General features: G+C 34.6%; 1 protein-coding gene across 1 annotated transcript; it reads right to left on the minus strand.

Moving 5' to 3' along the window:
• Positions 1-297: 297 nt before the first annotated feature.
• LOC132608848 (uncharacterized) lies at positions 298-6,445 on the minus strand. The gene is made up of 6 exons (XM_060322615.1): positions 6,101-6,445; positions 5,142-5,207; positions 1,782-1,856; positions 1,145-1,274; positions 936-1,058; positions 298-803 (listed from the first exon to the last, which is right to left on the minus strand). Exons 1-6 carry the CDS (start codon positions 6,256-6,258, stop codon positions 660-662), a joined length of 696 nt encoding a protein of 231 aa, XP_060178598.1. The 5' UTR covers positions 6,259-6,445; the 3' UTR covers positions 298-659.
• Positions 6,446-17,193: the final 10,748 nt, after the last annotated feature.

Genomic DNA, 17,193 nt, shown 5'->3' on the forward strand with positions numbered 1-17,193 from the left:
TTACAAGAAAAAGTTGGTATAAATGGATAGACCAAACGACTCCAGAGCATTAAACAGAGCAACAAGCACCGGGAGACAATTAACCATGATTAGTTGGCATGTATTCTCACTTCATCAAATCACTTAACTATAGTAAATTTACATGGTTGGTAAGTAAATACCCACTTGCTATTGAAGGATCTCCAAATAAGACCATGCAGTCAATGATTAAAGACACAATCATCTTGATAATCAGAATATTCTCCATGCTCAATGCATCTATGTAATAAAACTCAACAACTACTTAAGGCTACAACATGGTAAGTATTTGTTTTGTTTATTTCTTAACACAAGATGAAATCATGCATCTACAAGCATATTCATACTGAATTGCATGACTAGTTCAGAGTTCTGAGCATAGCTTCTCACAAAAAGAAATGGGAATAGCTGAGACAGAAGGCCATCACAAATTTATGTATCCTACGTTCAAAATTCTACAAAACTTGATGAGAGGCGCACTGGGAAATGATAGTCAGATCTTCTTACTGTGGGGGCATAAAATTGGTCACCAGCAGTCAAAACCCATTACATTGGTTGAAAGAAATGGATTTTCAGATCAGTATATAATCAAAACTATTTCCACTATTCTACCCAGCCTAAAGTTGAAATAGAAAATAACATCAGCTGATGATCATCTTGTTCAGGAATTCAGCTTGCTCAGGAAAGTATTCCAACAGTTCATCTTTTGTCACCCAGACAAAATCATCACACTTTTTAATATCAAATTTGTTGGCTGCAATAACTTGGGATTTGAAGAAGAAGCGCTGTCACAAAAAATATAGAACAAACGCATTAGAAACACTTTGCAGAAGCAATCAGGGAATTTCCCCCCTCCCTCCCTGTGGATTAAAAGAATTTATACTGTCTCACTACTTCGATAATTAAAATGTCCATACCTTGATTGATGAGATTTTCTTATCTTCAGTGGGTTGTATGACCATATGACCCATAGGGGCATTTCCAACAAAATATGTATGTGAAAGATCTCCAATAACAGATTCTAGGGCAGACTCAGCACACTGCAAATAATTGCAACAAATATCTCATTTTTCTAACCCAAATTACTGAAATCCCAAAAGAAATAAATTGAATAAACACTATTTACCTTGCGAAGGGTCTCTTCAGACTCAAAAACTTTTTCTGGGAAATGCCAGACAGGCTTTCCACTAGGAGAGTCATGTGTGGCACCATGAACAAGAAGATAGAGTCTTCTGTCAAGTGCTCGCTGTAATGACCTTATGCATATCAACAAAATTTCATAATCAGTAACATGAAACAGTAGCCAGCGGAAGGAAATCAAATGCTGTGAATATCTATTGACATACTATTCATGTTCATGCAAATCCAAAGTTGTGTATGCCATATTGGAGCCTAAAGCTGATTAAACCAATAAAAGAAAGTGAACCAACAGTTATTACCTTTTAGCAAATTTTGACTTAGTGATTAGTTGAAGGACAGAGGCAAGCTTTGTTGTATGGGGGGAAGGGGTGAAGAAGGCATTCAAAGAGAGGAAAAAAGCAAATGACAACCGCTCTCTGTTCTTAAAAATTTAAGGCACGTCAATGTCAAAAATTTAGTTATGGTAAATAATTTAGAAGTCAATAATTACCTATTGACAAGAAATGTTGAGTCTGCTGAATTTTGGTAAAGCAACTCTTGAATAGAAAAAAGATCTAGTGCAATGTCCATTTTCAAATTTTTATATAATGTTTGACATAATGTAAGAAGTCCAAGCTTGGTACCTCTGATCATTAGTTTTATCGGCCTCTGAGATTCGAGGAGCTGGTTTATAATCAATTTGATAATCACCTTTTCCCCTGCATATGAATAAAGATGTTACTGTGCGGCCATGCCAGTTGACCATGTGGCATTTGATACTAAACAGAAAGGTCGAAAACTAGACAATGGTATCTGATAAGCATGTTCAAAAAGAACCGTATACATAACTAACGACTAATCAGAAAGAATACATGAAAAGAAAAGGCAATAGCACTACACTAGTCAAGGAGTAAAATCAGTTAGGATATAATGCTCTTATTTATAAAAGATGGGGCAGTGTTTACTGTCCAACACGTGCACTGTTAGATCTCAATTTCTTAAAACCCGATATATTTAGATATTAATGAAATTAGGCCATTTCTAATTTTCTACCACAACATCATTAATCTGACAAGACAGTGAAGTTCTTCAAATTGTAAAATGCCAGCACTAAGATAGTGAGTATTCTTCAAGGTACATAAACTGTTCAATTTTGCATGGAATTAATGAAATACGTCAAGTATCCTCTTTATATGGCCTTGTACTATTGAAGAATGACTGCTGAGGCCTGATCGTGATCGCTTCACAACTTTCTTGTGGCTTTAGATCATGGATATTGAAAACCAAGCTGATTAGACTTTTAGTTGCTTTCCTTGAGTTAATGTTTTATAGTTGAATTTACCATACTCGATAAAGAAAGTGTATATTTGTTGCATTCCGGAGAAAACAAATGCCAAAACTGAAGGTGGAAAGAACCAAAGAGAGAGGGGATCAAGATTTAAAAGAAAGAACAATGAGTATGCCTCAAATCTCATGTATTTTTTGGATCAACAGTAGTATACAGTGCTATTGGATTTAGCTGTGATATAGGGTGTATGTCAGAAGTATCATAGAGGAAAATACTTGAAAGTTAGAGAAAGGACTGCCGGTATGGAAGAGACATATCTACCAAGGGGAATATCACTCTTGTAATAAGCATGCACACAAAGTGAGGGTAATGCATACTGGTATTCTAATTTTTTTTTTGATGAAGTCATTACTTTTTTATATTTCATATCAACTATAAATACAGGTATTCTAATTTTTTTTAATCAGTAGTAGTATTCTAATTTGTTATCTTTCAAATTATTTAGCCAATATAGAAAAATAAGTTGGACAAAAACCAGACATTCTTTAGTAAAGGAGAAGAAATACAGCTTTAAGTATCACCTTCTGAATTATTAGAAATACCAATGCAAATGTAATAGGAACCTCAGACTTTAGACTCAAAGTTTACTATAGAAATGCTAAGGAAATTACCACAAGATCGTTACACATATTGGTCAATGATATCATTAAAGGCAACTATTGACAAAGGCAGGTCCATGATTTGAATTTTATGGGTTGGAGTTCGAAATTCTACCACAATCAATCTAATTTATTTTTTTTGAGTCAAAAGGTAACCAACAATCAATCTAATTTACTGAGTTCAAAATCTATTATTTGTATATCTTTAGTGTGTTGTTTAACACATATATAGGTTCTGAGCTAAAGTTACTGGGTTCGTACGAACACGTAACTTGTATGCTAGGTTCGCCCTGGCTACTGAACCATATGCAAGGAAATATTAGGTGATAATGAGATTCATGCATATGCTAGGAGGGGAGAACCAGAAAATAAATTATAGGAAAGTTATATGTTGTATAGCCATCTCTGCCATAAAGTCAGAGGTGACTGGTGAGAGAATAATTATGTTCCCTAGTATCTCATGCTTTGATGCGCTAGGTTTGCACCGAAAGAATCCTCGTGCATTTGAAGAGAGAACAAAACCTGCACCTGGGAGTACTGTGCCATTTATTCTATTTTTGGAAATGGGGAAGTTGATGTTGAGATTCATTATTTAAGGGTTTAATCATATAATTCTTGTACACCAGGATTCCAAAAAGTTTTATTAACAGAACTTCAAACAAGAAAATAGTAAAAGGGCTAAAACGCCAAAAAATTGATCTTCTCTTTTGCCAATAGAGGAAGCAACAATTACTCATATTTTCCTGCAGTAAGTTACAGTAGCAACCTATGGCCCTAATTAGGCTTATGATGCTAGACAACATTGTGTGGATTAATGGTGGAAAAGTCCAAACACTGGGAGAGAGGCATGGTTGGTAATGCACGATGAATTAGAAACTGAGAAGACTAATTTCTACAGTAAATTTCAGATTTAAGAAAGCTAGACACTCAAGAGGAAAATAACAGTAAAACAAGGAAAACCTTGAAATCTCTCCAAGACCAACTGTGCCATTAGCTTTCATGAGCCATAATGAATGTGTTATATTTTGGTACTTCTAACAGGATTTCATGCTTATAGCAATGAGCTATTTTTCCTGAAATTTTTTCCCCACTTCTTCATTCATTTGTAAGTTATAAATCCTTCCTTTTAATTGTTAATTGTAGTTTAAAAAGGAAACTTGACCTTACTCTATGAGCATGAAGATTCCCTAAACCAACTAGGAAACAAATTATGATACCTATTCTCACAACTTCAAATTATCACAGCTGTAAGTAGTTTCCTAGAAAGAATATTTTCGCACAGATTTCCACAACTCAGGAATTCCGAAAATTACCAAAATACCTCTAGTGCTGGAATTCCAGAACTTAAACAATCTACGGAAAATAAAAGGGCACCAAATTACAATAGTAACCAATCAGTAACAAATATTTTCTGGGCGAAGCTATTATGCATCCAAATTTTGAACTTTCTATTTGTCTCTTCTCTATTGTCTTCGTCGTCGACAGCATCAACCATTGCTGCTCATGCCTTTTTTAATAACTTAATACAGAACAGAGTAGATTCTGCTGTGGAAAACATCAACCAGCATTTAAAACAATATATCTCACACAGACAACTCAATTCTAGAGTAAAGAAGAATGCTCGGAACACCTTCCAACCTTTTTGACTTTTATGTTCTCTGCACAGTGTTCAGCTCCTACAACAATTTCACTGGTCTATTATGTTTTAAACGCGTTTCATGTTTCGTATGCACACTCTTAATACCATTCATTACTCCCTCCGTCCCAATTTGTGGGGCATCATTTGACTTGGCACGGAGTTTCATAAAGAAAGGAAGACTTTTGAAATGTGTGGTCCAAAACAAGTCTTATAATGTGTGGTTTTAAATCTTTCCATAAAGTTAAATTGTTTCTAAATATAGAAAGGTGACATTCTCTTTGGGACAGACCAAAAAGGAAATGGTGCCACATAAATTGGGACAGAGGGAGTAGTTAATATTCATAATGATGATACATAATTCACAAGAAAAAGAATAAAATGACAAGGTATAATTCAGGCAATGCAACAGAAACTATACCTGGTATCAGACTTCTTCAGGAAACTTTCTGGATACTCCCGTCGATACTGCTGCCTCCAACGAAACCTATAAAAGCAATTAATAATAATTACTGCAATCAAATAAACACTGATTGAAGTTTACTAGTTATCCACATTGTCATTTACCAACTCTTGTCCAGGAACCTTTGCTCTTTTTTGCCCTCTCATTTTCTCCTTTTACTGACATCCTAGTTACCAACCTAATCTATGACCTCATTATTCTCAACTTTATTAGAAAGCACAAAAGCAAAATTAAACAAAAGAGGCTCCATTGTTTTTTGGATATACTTCATAACAGTTACTAATCAAAAGAATGAAATAGCTATCAACGCCACGTTTTCGCTTCCAGTAAGAGTTATAACCGTTATAGAAGATCCAGAAAGTTGACCTGACTAGTTTGGGATTGAGACATAATTGTTGTTATTATTGTTTTTAGCACTATAGTTTTGTAAAGCACATATATCAAACTACCCCCTTACTCCCCAATTAACAGTCCCATTTTCCGGAAAACGAAAAAAAAAAATCAACACTAATTTTTGTTTTTGTCATTCTATTATAACACAACAATAATAGCATGTATTGAAAAACTGGTTCGATTGAAATTAAAAAAAAAACATCTCTTTACATCATATACATGATTTAGGATCAATTAGGTACACCTGTATAGTTGAGGAATTTATGCTCTAAAAATGGTTCATTGTAATTGGATTATACTACAACAAAAACAACAACATACCCAGTGAAATCCCACATTGTAATTGGATTACATAAAGACTAAAGGACAGCCCGGTCCACTAAGCTCCCGCTATGTGCGGGTCCGGAGAAGGGCCGGACCACAAAGGTCTATTGTACGCAGCCTTACCTTGCATTTCTGCGAGAGCGATTACATAAAGACTATTGAGTAGAAAAAGAAACTACACATTGGAAAGAAAAACTTACGAAAATTCTTGAAAAGCATAGACAGTAGGATCTATTTTGGGGACAACAACTGGTAATCTCTCGAACAGGACGGAGGCGACAATTTTATCAGTGTTGGATGAAGAAAACCATCGTTTACATTGCACAGATCGACCAATTGACGAACCCCACCTCTGCATTTTCACAAAACCCTAAAACCCCAAAGTTCCACAGCTCTTTAGAAATGTTTACTTAGTAATTATTATAATCTCTCTGTGAAATGCGTGTAAGCTCAGTAAAAGTGAAACCTGATGTGTTGTCCCTCGAATTGAATGTACATATTTTCTTTCACAATATCATTTTTTTTTTTCTGACTGTTAGTTTTTGTTTAGGGTTTTCTTTTTTCCTCCTCCTATTTTGGGAAAATTTTATTATGTGCGAGGCACAAATATGATGTGGAAGACAAAATTTGTGTGAGTCTCCTTTCATATTTTGCCAAGTGGATTTTAGGTCCCAGTTCAATAAAAATTGGCAAAAGACTCATCCCTCCGTGAAGGAGAAATATAAACATGACAGGTGGAATATAGTGGGTCCACTGTCAGCACGCTCTCTCACTTATTTTCCTTCCTTCTCTTGTTTTGTACTTAACACTTGTACGCTTCTCCTCTTCTTCTTTTATTTTTTTTATTTTTTATTTTTATGATCTTATCTTCTATTTGTAAAATTATATTGATACTAGCCAAAGCAATTGATTTTTTCTCTTATTTTTCCCAATGTATTCACCGATTGTGTTTCCAATATATGCAAAGGACTGAACTTTCTTTTTACTTTTGGAAAATTAAATGTGGTTCTAGATCTGACAATAAATATAGAATCAAAAGCAAAATTAGAAAAAGTGAAGTTTCAAGTAATATCAGAGTTTCTAAGTAGACATTTGGCTATGAAAACCAAATATTTTTCACTTTATTTGGTATTTTAGAATTGGAGTTGAAAATAGAGTTGTGTTTGGTTAAGTTTTTGCAAAGAATATTTAGTTGTTTGAATGTGTTGAAAGTGAAAAAAGTGAAAATAAGTTTTTTAGTATTCTTCAAATTCCAAATACAACTTCAAATTATATTTGAAATTTCAATGGCCAAACGTTGATTTTCAAATAAAGTGAAAACGGTTTCTAAAAAAAAGTGAAAAATTCTTACTGGAATTTTGCTTCATCATTGTCATGCTCATTATATGAGATTAACAATCATCTTCCTATTTTTTTTTTCTTTATGTAATTTTAATCTAAAAGCAATTTACAAGTTTTAGGAACTGAAATAAATTACAATTGAAATCTTGACAGTGTGCACTTATTAGTGAATGTTAGGAATAAAATTCAGAAAACAAAGAAAAAAAAAAGAAATTTGAGGTAGCCTCTATCAATTTTTTCTATTTTATTTTAGAGGTGAAGATACGGTGTAAAAGTGAGAAAAATATAATAAGAGAAGAAAGAAAAATAAATAATAAAATAGAAAACCAAAAGAAATGTAGGGAAGAGAGAGAATTCTGACAGCGGACCCACCAATTCCACATGGAAAATTTTGAGAGGAATATTACACAACTATTGTCTGCCCAGTTGGCGTGCCTCGCCCATAATAAAATTTCTCCCTATTTTTACGTTCAGCCGTCTCGTTTTCTTTCTCGGAAAAGGGCCAAATATACACTTTGTTGGAAGAATTAGCTATAGGTGGCCTTTTAGTTGTGAAATTAGTATAGATGACTCATGGGGACCAATTGAAAGCAAAACCCAATTAAATTTGGAATTAACAAAATTGAGGTCCAAAATATATTTTTTCAAACTTCTTAATCTTTTATAAAATATAAAAAGACTCCAACTTAATCCAAAAAACCCACCAACCTCCTTCTCCTCCACCCACACCCCCCCCCCCCCCTCCAATTCATTTTTTTTAAGTTTTAAATTTTTTATTTGCTTTTTCACCAGTCACCTCCCACCTCTCGCCTGCCGCCCACCCCCAACCAAAAAAAAAATTGATTTTTTTTCAATTTATTTTATTTTCCTTTTCACCAACCGTCCCCTTCTCCTCCTCCCATCCGCCTCCCCCCAAATTTTTTCTTTTATTTTTTTTTATTTTCTTTATTTGTTTTTTCATCCCCCTCCTCCTCCTCCCAACCCTCCCCCTCGCCCCGCCCCCAAAAAAAAAAATTTTTACCGACCCTCACACCTCCTCCTCCCACCTCTTCCCCCGTAATTTTTTTTTTTTTAAATTGATTTTCTTTATTTGTTTTTTCACCTCCCCCCTCCTCCTCCTCCTGACCCTCCCCCACCCCCCGATTTTTTTTAATTTTAATTTTTTTTATCAGCCCCCACTCCTCCTCCCCCCCCCCCCCATTTTTTTTAAATAAATTTTTTATTTTCTTTTTAAAAAAAATTGATTTTTTTTCTTACCAACCCCCACTCCTCTTCCTCGCCCCCAATATTTTTAAATTTTTTTTTTGATTTTCTTTAGTTGTTTTTTTCACCCCCGCCTCCCAATTTTTTTTTTAATTTTGAAAAGTTTTTATTTTTGTTTTTTTGCAGCCCCCACCCTTCCGGAAAAAAAATTGTTTTGAAAAATTTATTTTTTTGCACCACCCCCTCACCCCACAAAATGATTTTTCTTGAAAAGAAGTTTTGAATTTTTTTTTTGGTTTCTTACTTCCCCCACCCATCTAAAAAAATTTAATTTTGCTTAAAAAAGAAGTTTTGAATTTTTTTTATTTTTGCAACCCCCCCCCCCCCCCCCCCAAGTCCAAAAATAATCTTGAAAGGAAGTTTTGATTTTTTTATTTTTTTTTTGGGTTTAGGAAATGTTTGGATAAAATCCAGGTTGTTGTTGTTATGTGTTTGTAGTGAAATAAATGGTTTTTCTGTTGTTGTCCTGGCATGGTTTAGGGTTTAGGAAAATATATTCAACAGATAATTTTTTTGTTCTTGTCCTGGTATTTATCTGGTTCTATTTGTAGAAGATAACCAACATATTTGTAGTTGTTGCAACAAATTCTACACTTTTTGCAACAAGTAGACAATCTGTTGCAACGACTCACTAATCTGTTGGACATAGCTTCAGTTATTTGCTTCTGTTTATAGAAGATAACCAACAGATTTGTAGTTGTTGCAACAAGTAGACAATTTATTTATGAATCAACAAATGTTGAGGAAAGATATAGTCAAATTGGCAGTCAAACTAACAATCAATCCTCAGAAAGAGATGAAGAACAGAGCCAAGAAGCAGTATATACAAATGAAGAAAGTGAAGAAGAACTAGAAGATGAAGAAACTGATGATGGAAATAAAGGAGATGAAGTAGATCAAGGAAATCTGCTACACCCCAAAAGGTAGTTGTTGAACAAATTATTACTTAAGTTGTGGTATTTGGAGGTTGTTGAACAATTCCTGTTTTTTTTTTTTTTTTTATCCTTTATGTTATTTGTGAATAATGTTTATGAACTTATTTATTTTGATTAGTTGTAGCATTTGGAGCCAAGGTGGCTGCTGAACAATTTCTATTTATGAACTTATTTATTTTGCTTACTAATTGTTGCAATAGATGCATACAGTAGAATTACTTAGTTGCTTAGTTATTGCAACAAATTACTCACCTTGTTGGAAAAAATCAAACAATTGCTTAAATTATTGTAAAAACTAAAAAAAATATATCGCAACAGATGAGTTAATTGTTGCAACAGATCATACACTTGTTGAAGAAGTTGCAACAAGTTACTAATCTGTTTCGACAGATGGATCAATTTAAACAAGTCACTAATCTGTTTAGACAAGTTGCCTAAATGATTGCAACAGATCATACAGTTGTTGAAGAAGTTGCAACCAGTTACTAATCCGCTCCAATAAGTAACTAATCTGTTTAAACAAGTTACTAACCTGTTTAGACAAGTTGTCTAAATGATTGCAACAGATCATACAGTTGTTGAAGAAGTTGCAACAAATTACTAATTTGTTTCAACAAGTTACTAATTTGTTCCAATAAGTAACTAATCTGTTTAAATGAGTTACTAATCTGTTGCAACAGATAGTACAGTTGTTGAAGAAGCTGCAACAAATTACTAATCTGTTTCAACAAGTTACTAATCCGTTCCTACAAATAACTAATCTGTTTAAACAAGTTACTAATTTGTTGCAACGGATCATACAGTTGTGGAAGAAGTTGCAACAAATTACTAATGATTTTAGTAGATATATATATATATATATATATATATATATATATATATATATATATATATATATATATATATATATATTGATCAATAAATATGGTTGATTTCCACTGTTTATCACTAAATATGGGTGAATCAAGTAGTTCACTCCAATGATCACTCCATTTAGTGCGTATTGGACTTAGTTGATCATCTATCCTGACCCAAAACACCATCAAATTGCTTAAGTATATATATTGATCACTAAATATGGTTAATTTCCATTGTTTATCACTAAATATGGGTGAATCAAGTAATTCACATTAATTCACTCCAATGATCACTCTGTTTGGTTCGTATTGGACTTAGTTGATCATCTATCCTGACCCAAAACACTATCAAATTGCTTAAGTATATGTATTGATCAATAAATATGGTTGATTTCCATTGTTTATCACTAAATATGGGTGAATCAAGTAGTTCAAATCAATTCACTCCAATGATCACTCCGTTTAGTGCGTATTGGACTTAGTTGATCATCTATCCTGACCCAAAACACCATCAAATTGCTTAAGTATATATGTTGATCAATAAATATGGTTGATTTCCATTGTTTATCACTAAAGATGGGTGAATCAAGTAGTTCACATCAATTCACTCCAATGATCACTCCGTTTAGTACGTGTTGGACTTAGTTGATCATCTATCCTGACCCAAAACATCATCAAATTGCTTAAGTATATATACTGATCAATAAATATGGTTGATTTCCATTGTTTACCACTAAATATGACTGATTCCCTTTATTGATCACTAAATATGGGTGAACCAAGTAGTATTTGTTGCAGCAAGTGTAGTATCAGTTGGAACAACTGTAGTATCTGTTGGAACAACTGTAGTATCCTTTGTAACAACTGTAGTATCTGTTGTAGCAAGTGTAGTATCTGTTACAACAACTGTAGTATCTGTTGCAGCAACTGTGGTATCTGTTGCAGCAAGTGTAGTATCTGTTCTAAGAATACACTTAGAATTGCCATCTAATCCATGAAATTACTATCTAATCCATTAAGGATGTTAGTAGATCATCTTTTCTGACTCAAAATACTATCAAATTGATTAAGTATTATATATTCATCACTAAATTTCGTGATTTCATTTGTTTAATACTAAATATGGGTGACTGAAGTAGTTCACATCAATTCACTCTAATAATCACTCGATTTAGTGCATACTGACTTAGTAGATCATCATTCCTGACTCAAAATACTATCAAATTGATTAAATATTATATATTCATCACTAAATATCGTTGATTTCATTTGTTTAATACTAAATATGGGTGAATCAAGTAGTTCACATCAATTCACTATAATGATCACTCGATTTAGTGCATACTGACTTAGTAGATCATCTTTTTTGACTCAAAATACTATCAAATTAATTAAGTATTATATATTGATCACTAAATATCATTGATTTCATTTGTTTATCACTAAATATGGGTGAATCAAGTAGTTCACATCAATTCACTCTAATGATCACTTGATTTAGAGCCTGTTTGGATGGGCTTAAAATAAGCAGCTTATAAGCCAAAAAAAAAAAAAAAAATTGGGGTAGGCTAATTTTTTTTTTTTTTTTTTGGCTTATAAGCTGTTTTCATCTTATAAGCTGCTTTAGATAAGCTAAGCCAAACGGACCCAATTATTTTTTTGGGGTTATTTTATGCACAAAATGACTTTAAGCTGGCCAGCTGATACGCTCAAATTACACCTATTAATGGCGTAAAGCGGACGTTGTCAAATATAGTAACCCAAACAAGGTTGGGGTCGAATCCCACGGGGAATATGGAGAGAAAAGGATACTAATCGTATGCGATACTAGTCTTTAAAGACTTTAATCCTATCCCTGATAGTTTGAAATATTTGTTGAATAATGTAATTGAATATTTTGACTGGAATTGTATTTAAAGCGAGATAAAGACTAAGGTTGTGTTCCCCAACTTGATTAGATATTATGCTTCAGGTTTCAATGTGATATATTTCTAATGGTTGTTCTATGAATATGCACTTGATCTCTTAAGGACTTCCTAATGTTTCCCAACAGTTAAGCCGTATTTCCTCTTTATGATTCTTCCGAATATAAAAGAGTTGCAATCGAAGAGCGACCAATAATGCCAATTTAGACTTGTTCTTATCCCTAAGTTAGTCTATTAAACGAGGGTTAACACCTCGAGTCATTGTTATTCGATCTTACCAATACTAACTCTCTTTCCCAAGAAAAGTTAATATAATGGCTTAGGCTAATGCTTGCAATCACTAACCAACGCTAATGCACAAAGATAGAATAAATACTAACAACCATTATGCATATATCAATAGTAGAAACCCATTCACATAATATCCATCATGGGATCCACAACCTTAGTGTTAAAATTAGTTACTCATAATTTTTGCTAACAAAGAAAGCTTGAAAGTTAACATGATATACTTACGATGCGAATACAATATGGAATGAAAGTGAAGTTGTTGGTTTAAATGCTCCAACAACTTCTAATATTAAAGACCTAAAGTTAATGCTCCCAAGAGAAATCTGAATTATGAATTTAAAACCCTACTTTAAGTATTTATAGGGAAAAAAAGCGCGTCATGTTTCTGGACAAAAACACCCTTACGCGGCATCGTTACGGTCCGTCCTTTGGTTCGTCCTTTTGTCAGCATGATGTCACGACCACTATGCGACGGACCGTAACACAGGTTACGGTCCGTATCTCCCAGCGTATCATGGCCTCAGTCTTAAGTGATTAATGCGTTACGCCACGACGTTACGCCCTGTAACCTAAGTTACGGACCGTCCTTCTGGGGCGTAACCTGTGACACTACTTGGCAACTTTTTCCAATTTTCCTCAGCTTACGGTACACGTTACGGACCGTCCTTCTGGGGCGTAACCTGTGACACTACTTGGCAACTTTCTGCAAATTTTCCTCAGCTTACGCTACACGTTACGGCCCATAACATGAGTTACGGATCGTCCTTCATAGCGGCACGTATCCTCGCTGGTACGGATCACGTTACGGTCCGTAACTCGAGTTACGGACCGTCATTTAGCTCCAAGTTGTCCGTTTTTTCAGCATTTTATATCATTTCCGATTCTTATTCAACCAACCCTATAAAACACAAAAATAACATAAGAAACGATGTAAAAACACTTAAAAACAAGCAACACTTCTAGTTACAAAGACATAAAATGTGCCAAAATTCACGGCACATCACTAGCCAAACACTCAAAAAAGCTGAAAACAACTTATGAGCAACTTATAAGCCAATCCAAATAGGCTCTTAGTGCATACTGACTTAGTAGATCATCTTTCCTAACTCAAAATACTATCAAATTGATTAAGTATTATACATTGATTACTAAATATAGTTGATTTCCTTTATTTATCACTAAATATGAGTGAATCAAGAAGTTCACATCAATTTACTATAATAATCACTTGATTTAGTGCATACTGACTTAGTCGATCATCTTTCCCGACTCAAAATACTAAAATTGATTAAGTATTATATATTGATCACTAAATATCGTTGATTTCATTTGCTTATCACTAAATATGGGTGAATCAAGTAGTTCACATAAATTCACTCTAATGATCATTGGATTTAGTATTATATATTGATCACTACTTATTATTGATTTCCTTTGTTTATCACTAAATATCATTGATTCTCTTTGTTGAGGGTGAATCAAGTAGCATTCGTTGCAACAACTGTAATATCTGTTGCAATAAGTGTAGTATCTGTTGCAACAACTGTAGTATCTGTTGCAGCAAATGACATAGTTGTTGAATAAGTCCTTACTCTTGTTGGATAAAACACAACAAGTTACCCACTTTATGCAACAAGTCACTCCACTTGTTGGAAAAACCCCAACATGTAACTTAGTTGTTGCAACAAGGCCTGTCAGTTGTTGCAACAAATTGCTTATTTGCTGGAAATCTTTTAGCAGTTGAATAAAACACAAGTTACTAGTTGTTGCAACAAGTCATGTTACTTGTTGGATAAAGCCCAACAAGTTACAGAGCTGTTGCTACAGATTCATTACTTGTTGAAAACTGTTCAGCAATTTATTAACAACAATACACACATTTGTGATTTGAACACGATCGACATATCATATAAACCAAGTTCACAAGCACCAAGAACATAAATTACCATTCTAAAAAAGAATAACATTAAAATGTCATAAAGTTCCAACAAATAACTATTATTACAACACAGTGCAATTAACAACTCTGGAGCATTTTGGCTTGGACAACAACTACAAATCTGTTGGATATTTTCTACAAACAGAACTAAATAACTGAAGCTATGTCCAATAGATTTGTAGTTATTGGAACAGATTTGTACTTATTGCCACAAGTGTAGAACTTGTAGCAACAACTATAAATCTGTTGGATATCTTCTATAAACAGAACCAGATAAATACCAGGACAAGAACAAAAATACCATCTATTTGGATATCTTTTCCTAAACCCTGAACCATACCAGGACAATAACAGAAAAACCATCTATTTCACTACAAACACACTACAACAACAACCTGAATTTTATCCAAACTTTTCCTAACCCCCCCCCCCCCCCCCCCCCCCCCCGCCCCCAAAAAAAAATCAAAACTTATTTTCAATATTCTTTTTGAGTGGGGGAGGGGGTGGTGCAAAAAAAAAAACTTTTCAAAACTTTTTTTTTAAACGAACATTTTTTTGGAAGGGTGGGGGGGGGGGGGGTGATAGGTGCAAAATAATAAAAAGAAAAACTTTTCAAAACTTTTTTTAAAAAAACAATTTTGGGGGGGGGGGGGGGGGTAGTGAGGGATGGGAGGAGGAGGGGGGCTGGTGAAATTTTTTAAAAAAATCAAAATTTTTTAAATTTTTTTTGGGAGGTGGGGGGGGGGGGGGGGGGGGGGGATGGGAAGAGGAGTGGAGGCTGGTAAGAAAAAATTAAACTTTTTTTAATTTTTTCTGGGAGGGGGGTGGAGGGGTGGTGTTAGTGTGGTGGGGGGTTGCGAGGAGGAGGAGGACAAGGGGTGTGAAAAAAATTGGGGGTGGGGGTAGTGAGGGGTGGGAGGAGGAGCGGGGCTGGTGAAAAAACAAAAAAAACATATCAAAACTTTTTTAAATTCTTTTTGTGGGGCAGGGAAGGGGGGGGGAGGGGAGGAGTGGAGGCTGGTAAGAAAAAATCAAAACTTTTTTTATATTTTTTTAGGGGTTGGGGGAGGGTTGCGAGGAGGAGGAGGGGGTGAAAAAATAAATAAAGAAAATAAAAAAAAATATTTTGGGGGATGGGGGGTGGGGAGGGGGGGTTAGGGGGTTGGGAGGAGGAGGGGCGTGAAAAAAAAAAAAGTTTAGCGGGGGGTGGGGCGGGGGGCAGGGGAGGCGAGTGGGGGGCATGGGGTTGGGGGGGGGGGTCTGGGTGGGGGTGGGTCAAAGTGTTAAAAATAAAACTTGAGTGCAAAGTGTTAAAAATAAAGTTGAGGGTCAAAGTGTCAAAATAGAAACTTTTGGGCAACTTCAAAACCCCTTAATCACTAATAGAAAATTATCATCTCCACCTAATAATTAAAACTTGAGTCACCTCCCCTAAAATAAAAAATTAAAGAGTCACCAATAATTAAATGCCCTCACTTTGTTATACTTTGGCTCTAAATATACTCCTGTCGTTATACTATTAGTTCAAATATATCTTTTTTCTGTTAAAATTGTTCAAGATAGACATCCAATCCAACATGACACTAACATTTGATGAGGTGGATGCCATGTGACATGCCACCTCAGCCCCTAACCATTTTACCCCTCCCCTCTATTTGTTCTTCCACCACTAACCCTCTACCATTATTACCACCAATTGGACCTTAAGATCGACTCCGACTGAATATGTTTGTTTATTCTATGAGCTTGTCTTGACTCTTTCTGCTATGATCTTTCTAACTAATTATCAGGGGTGGAGCCAGGTAATGGCTAGGGGTTCATCGGAACCCTCTTCGGCTAAAAATTAGCCTGTATATCCAAGGTTAAAATTGTTTTTTATGTATATATATAGTCGATGTTGAATCTCCTTAGCTTCTTCGTTTGTTTACTACTTTATATTTTGCAATCCCCTTAGTGAAAATCCTGACTCTATTTTAGTTCAACCTGCTAACACATATTGCTCCTTTAAATGTTCTGATGAAAATTAGCAACAGAACTGAACCTCAACTTTCAATTTTTCCATCAGAAACTTGGTCATTGGATCACTTGCCACTTCTCATGAATCTTGAGTAGCTATATGTTTTCTGTGCTATAACGCTTTATGTTGAGATGGTTTCCATCAGAAACTTGGTCATTGGATCACTTGCCACTTCTCATGAATCTTGAGTAGCTATATGTTTTCTGTGCTATAACGCTTTATGTTGAGATGGTTCAACTGAAAAAACAATTGCTATCTGATAAAATTTTAACTACTTTTGGTTTCTATGTCCAATTTTTAAGGCTTAATTGGTGGCAATGATGGTGAAGAGGAAAAAAAATTTAGTAGTGGAAGAACAAATAGAGGAGAGCGGTAAAATGAGTTAGGGGTGCTGAGGTGGCATGCCTCATTAAATGTTACCGTCATGTAGGATTGGATGTCCACTCTGGACAACTTTAACAGAGAAATGGTATATTTGAACCAATAGTATAACGACAGGGGTATATTTAGACTCAAAGTATAACGAATGGTATATTTGACCCTTTCCCAATAGTATAGGGGTATATTTGGCCCTTTTCCGAAGAAAAAAATATTATATTTGCTAAACGAAAATAATACTCATTAGATAAAACAATAAAAAAGCTAGCCTCTTTCATCTCTTCGAAGGGAAAATGCTCATGTCCGTAAATTAAACAATTCACACAATTTATTACGACTAAATACTT

Source organism: Lycium barbarum, chromosome 9, assembly GCF_019175385.1.
Source record: "Lycium barbarum isolate Lr01 chromosome 9, ASM1917538v2, whole genome shotgun sequence".
Lineage (NCBI taxonomy): Eukaryota > Viridiplantae > Streptophyta > Magnoliopsida > Solanales > Solanaceae > Lycium > Lycium barbarum.

Excerpts from the sequence above, each read along its gene's own strand:
- LOC132608848 (XM_060322615.1), bottom strand. The coding sequence starts at position 6,258 with ATGCAGAGGTGGGGTTCGTCAATTGGTCGATCTGTGCAATGTAAACGA. Across the intron at positions 1,857-5,141 it reads CTGAAGAAGTCTGATACCAG|GGGAAAAGGTGATTATCAAA; the intron begins GTATAGTTTCTG and ends ATTCATATGCAG. Across the intron at positions 1,275-1,781 it reads GATAAAACTAATGATCAGAG|GTCATTACAGCGAGCACTTG; the intron begins GTACCAAGCTTG and ends GATATGCATAAG.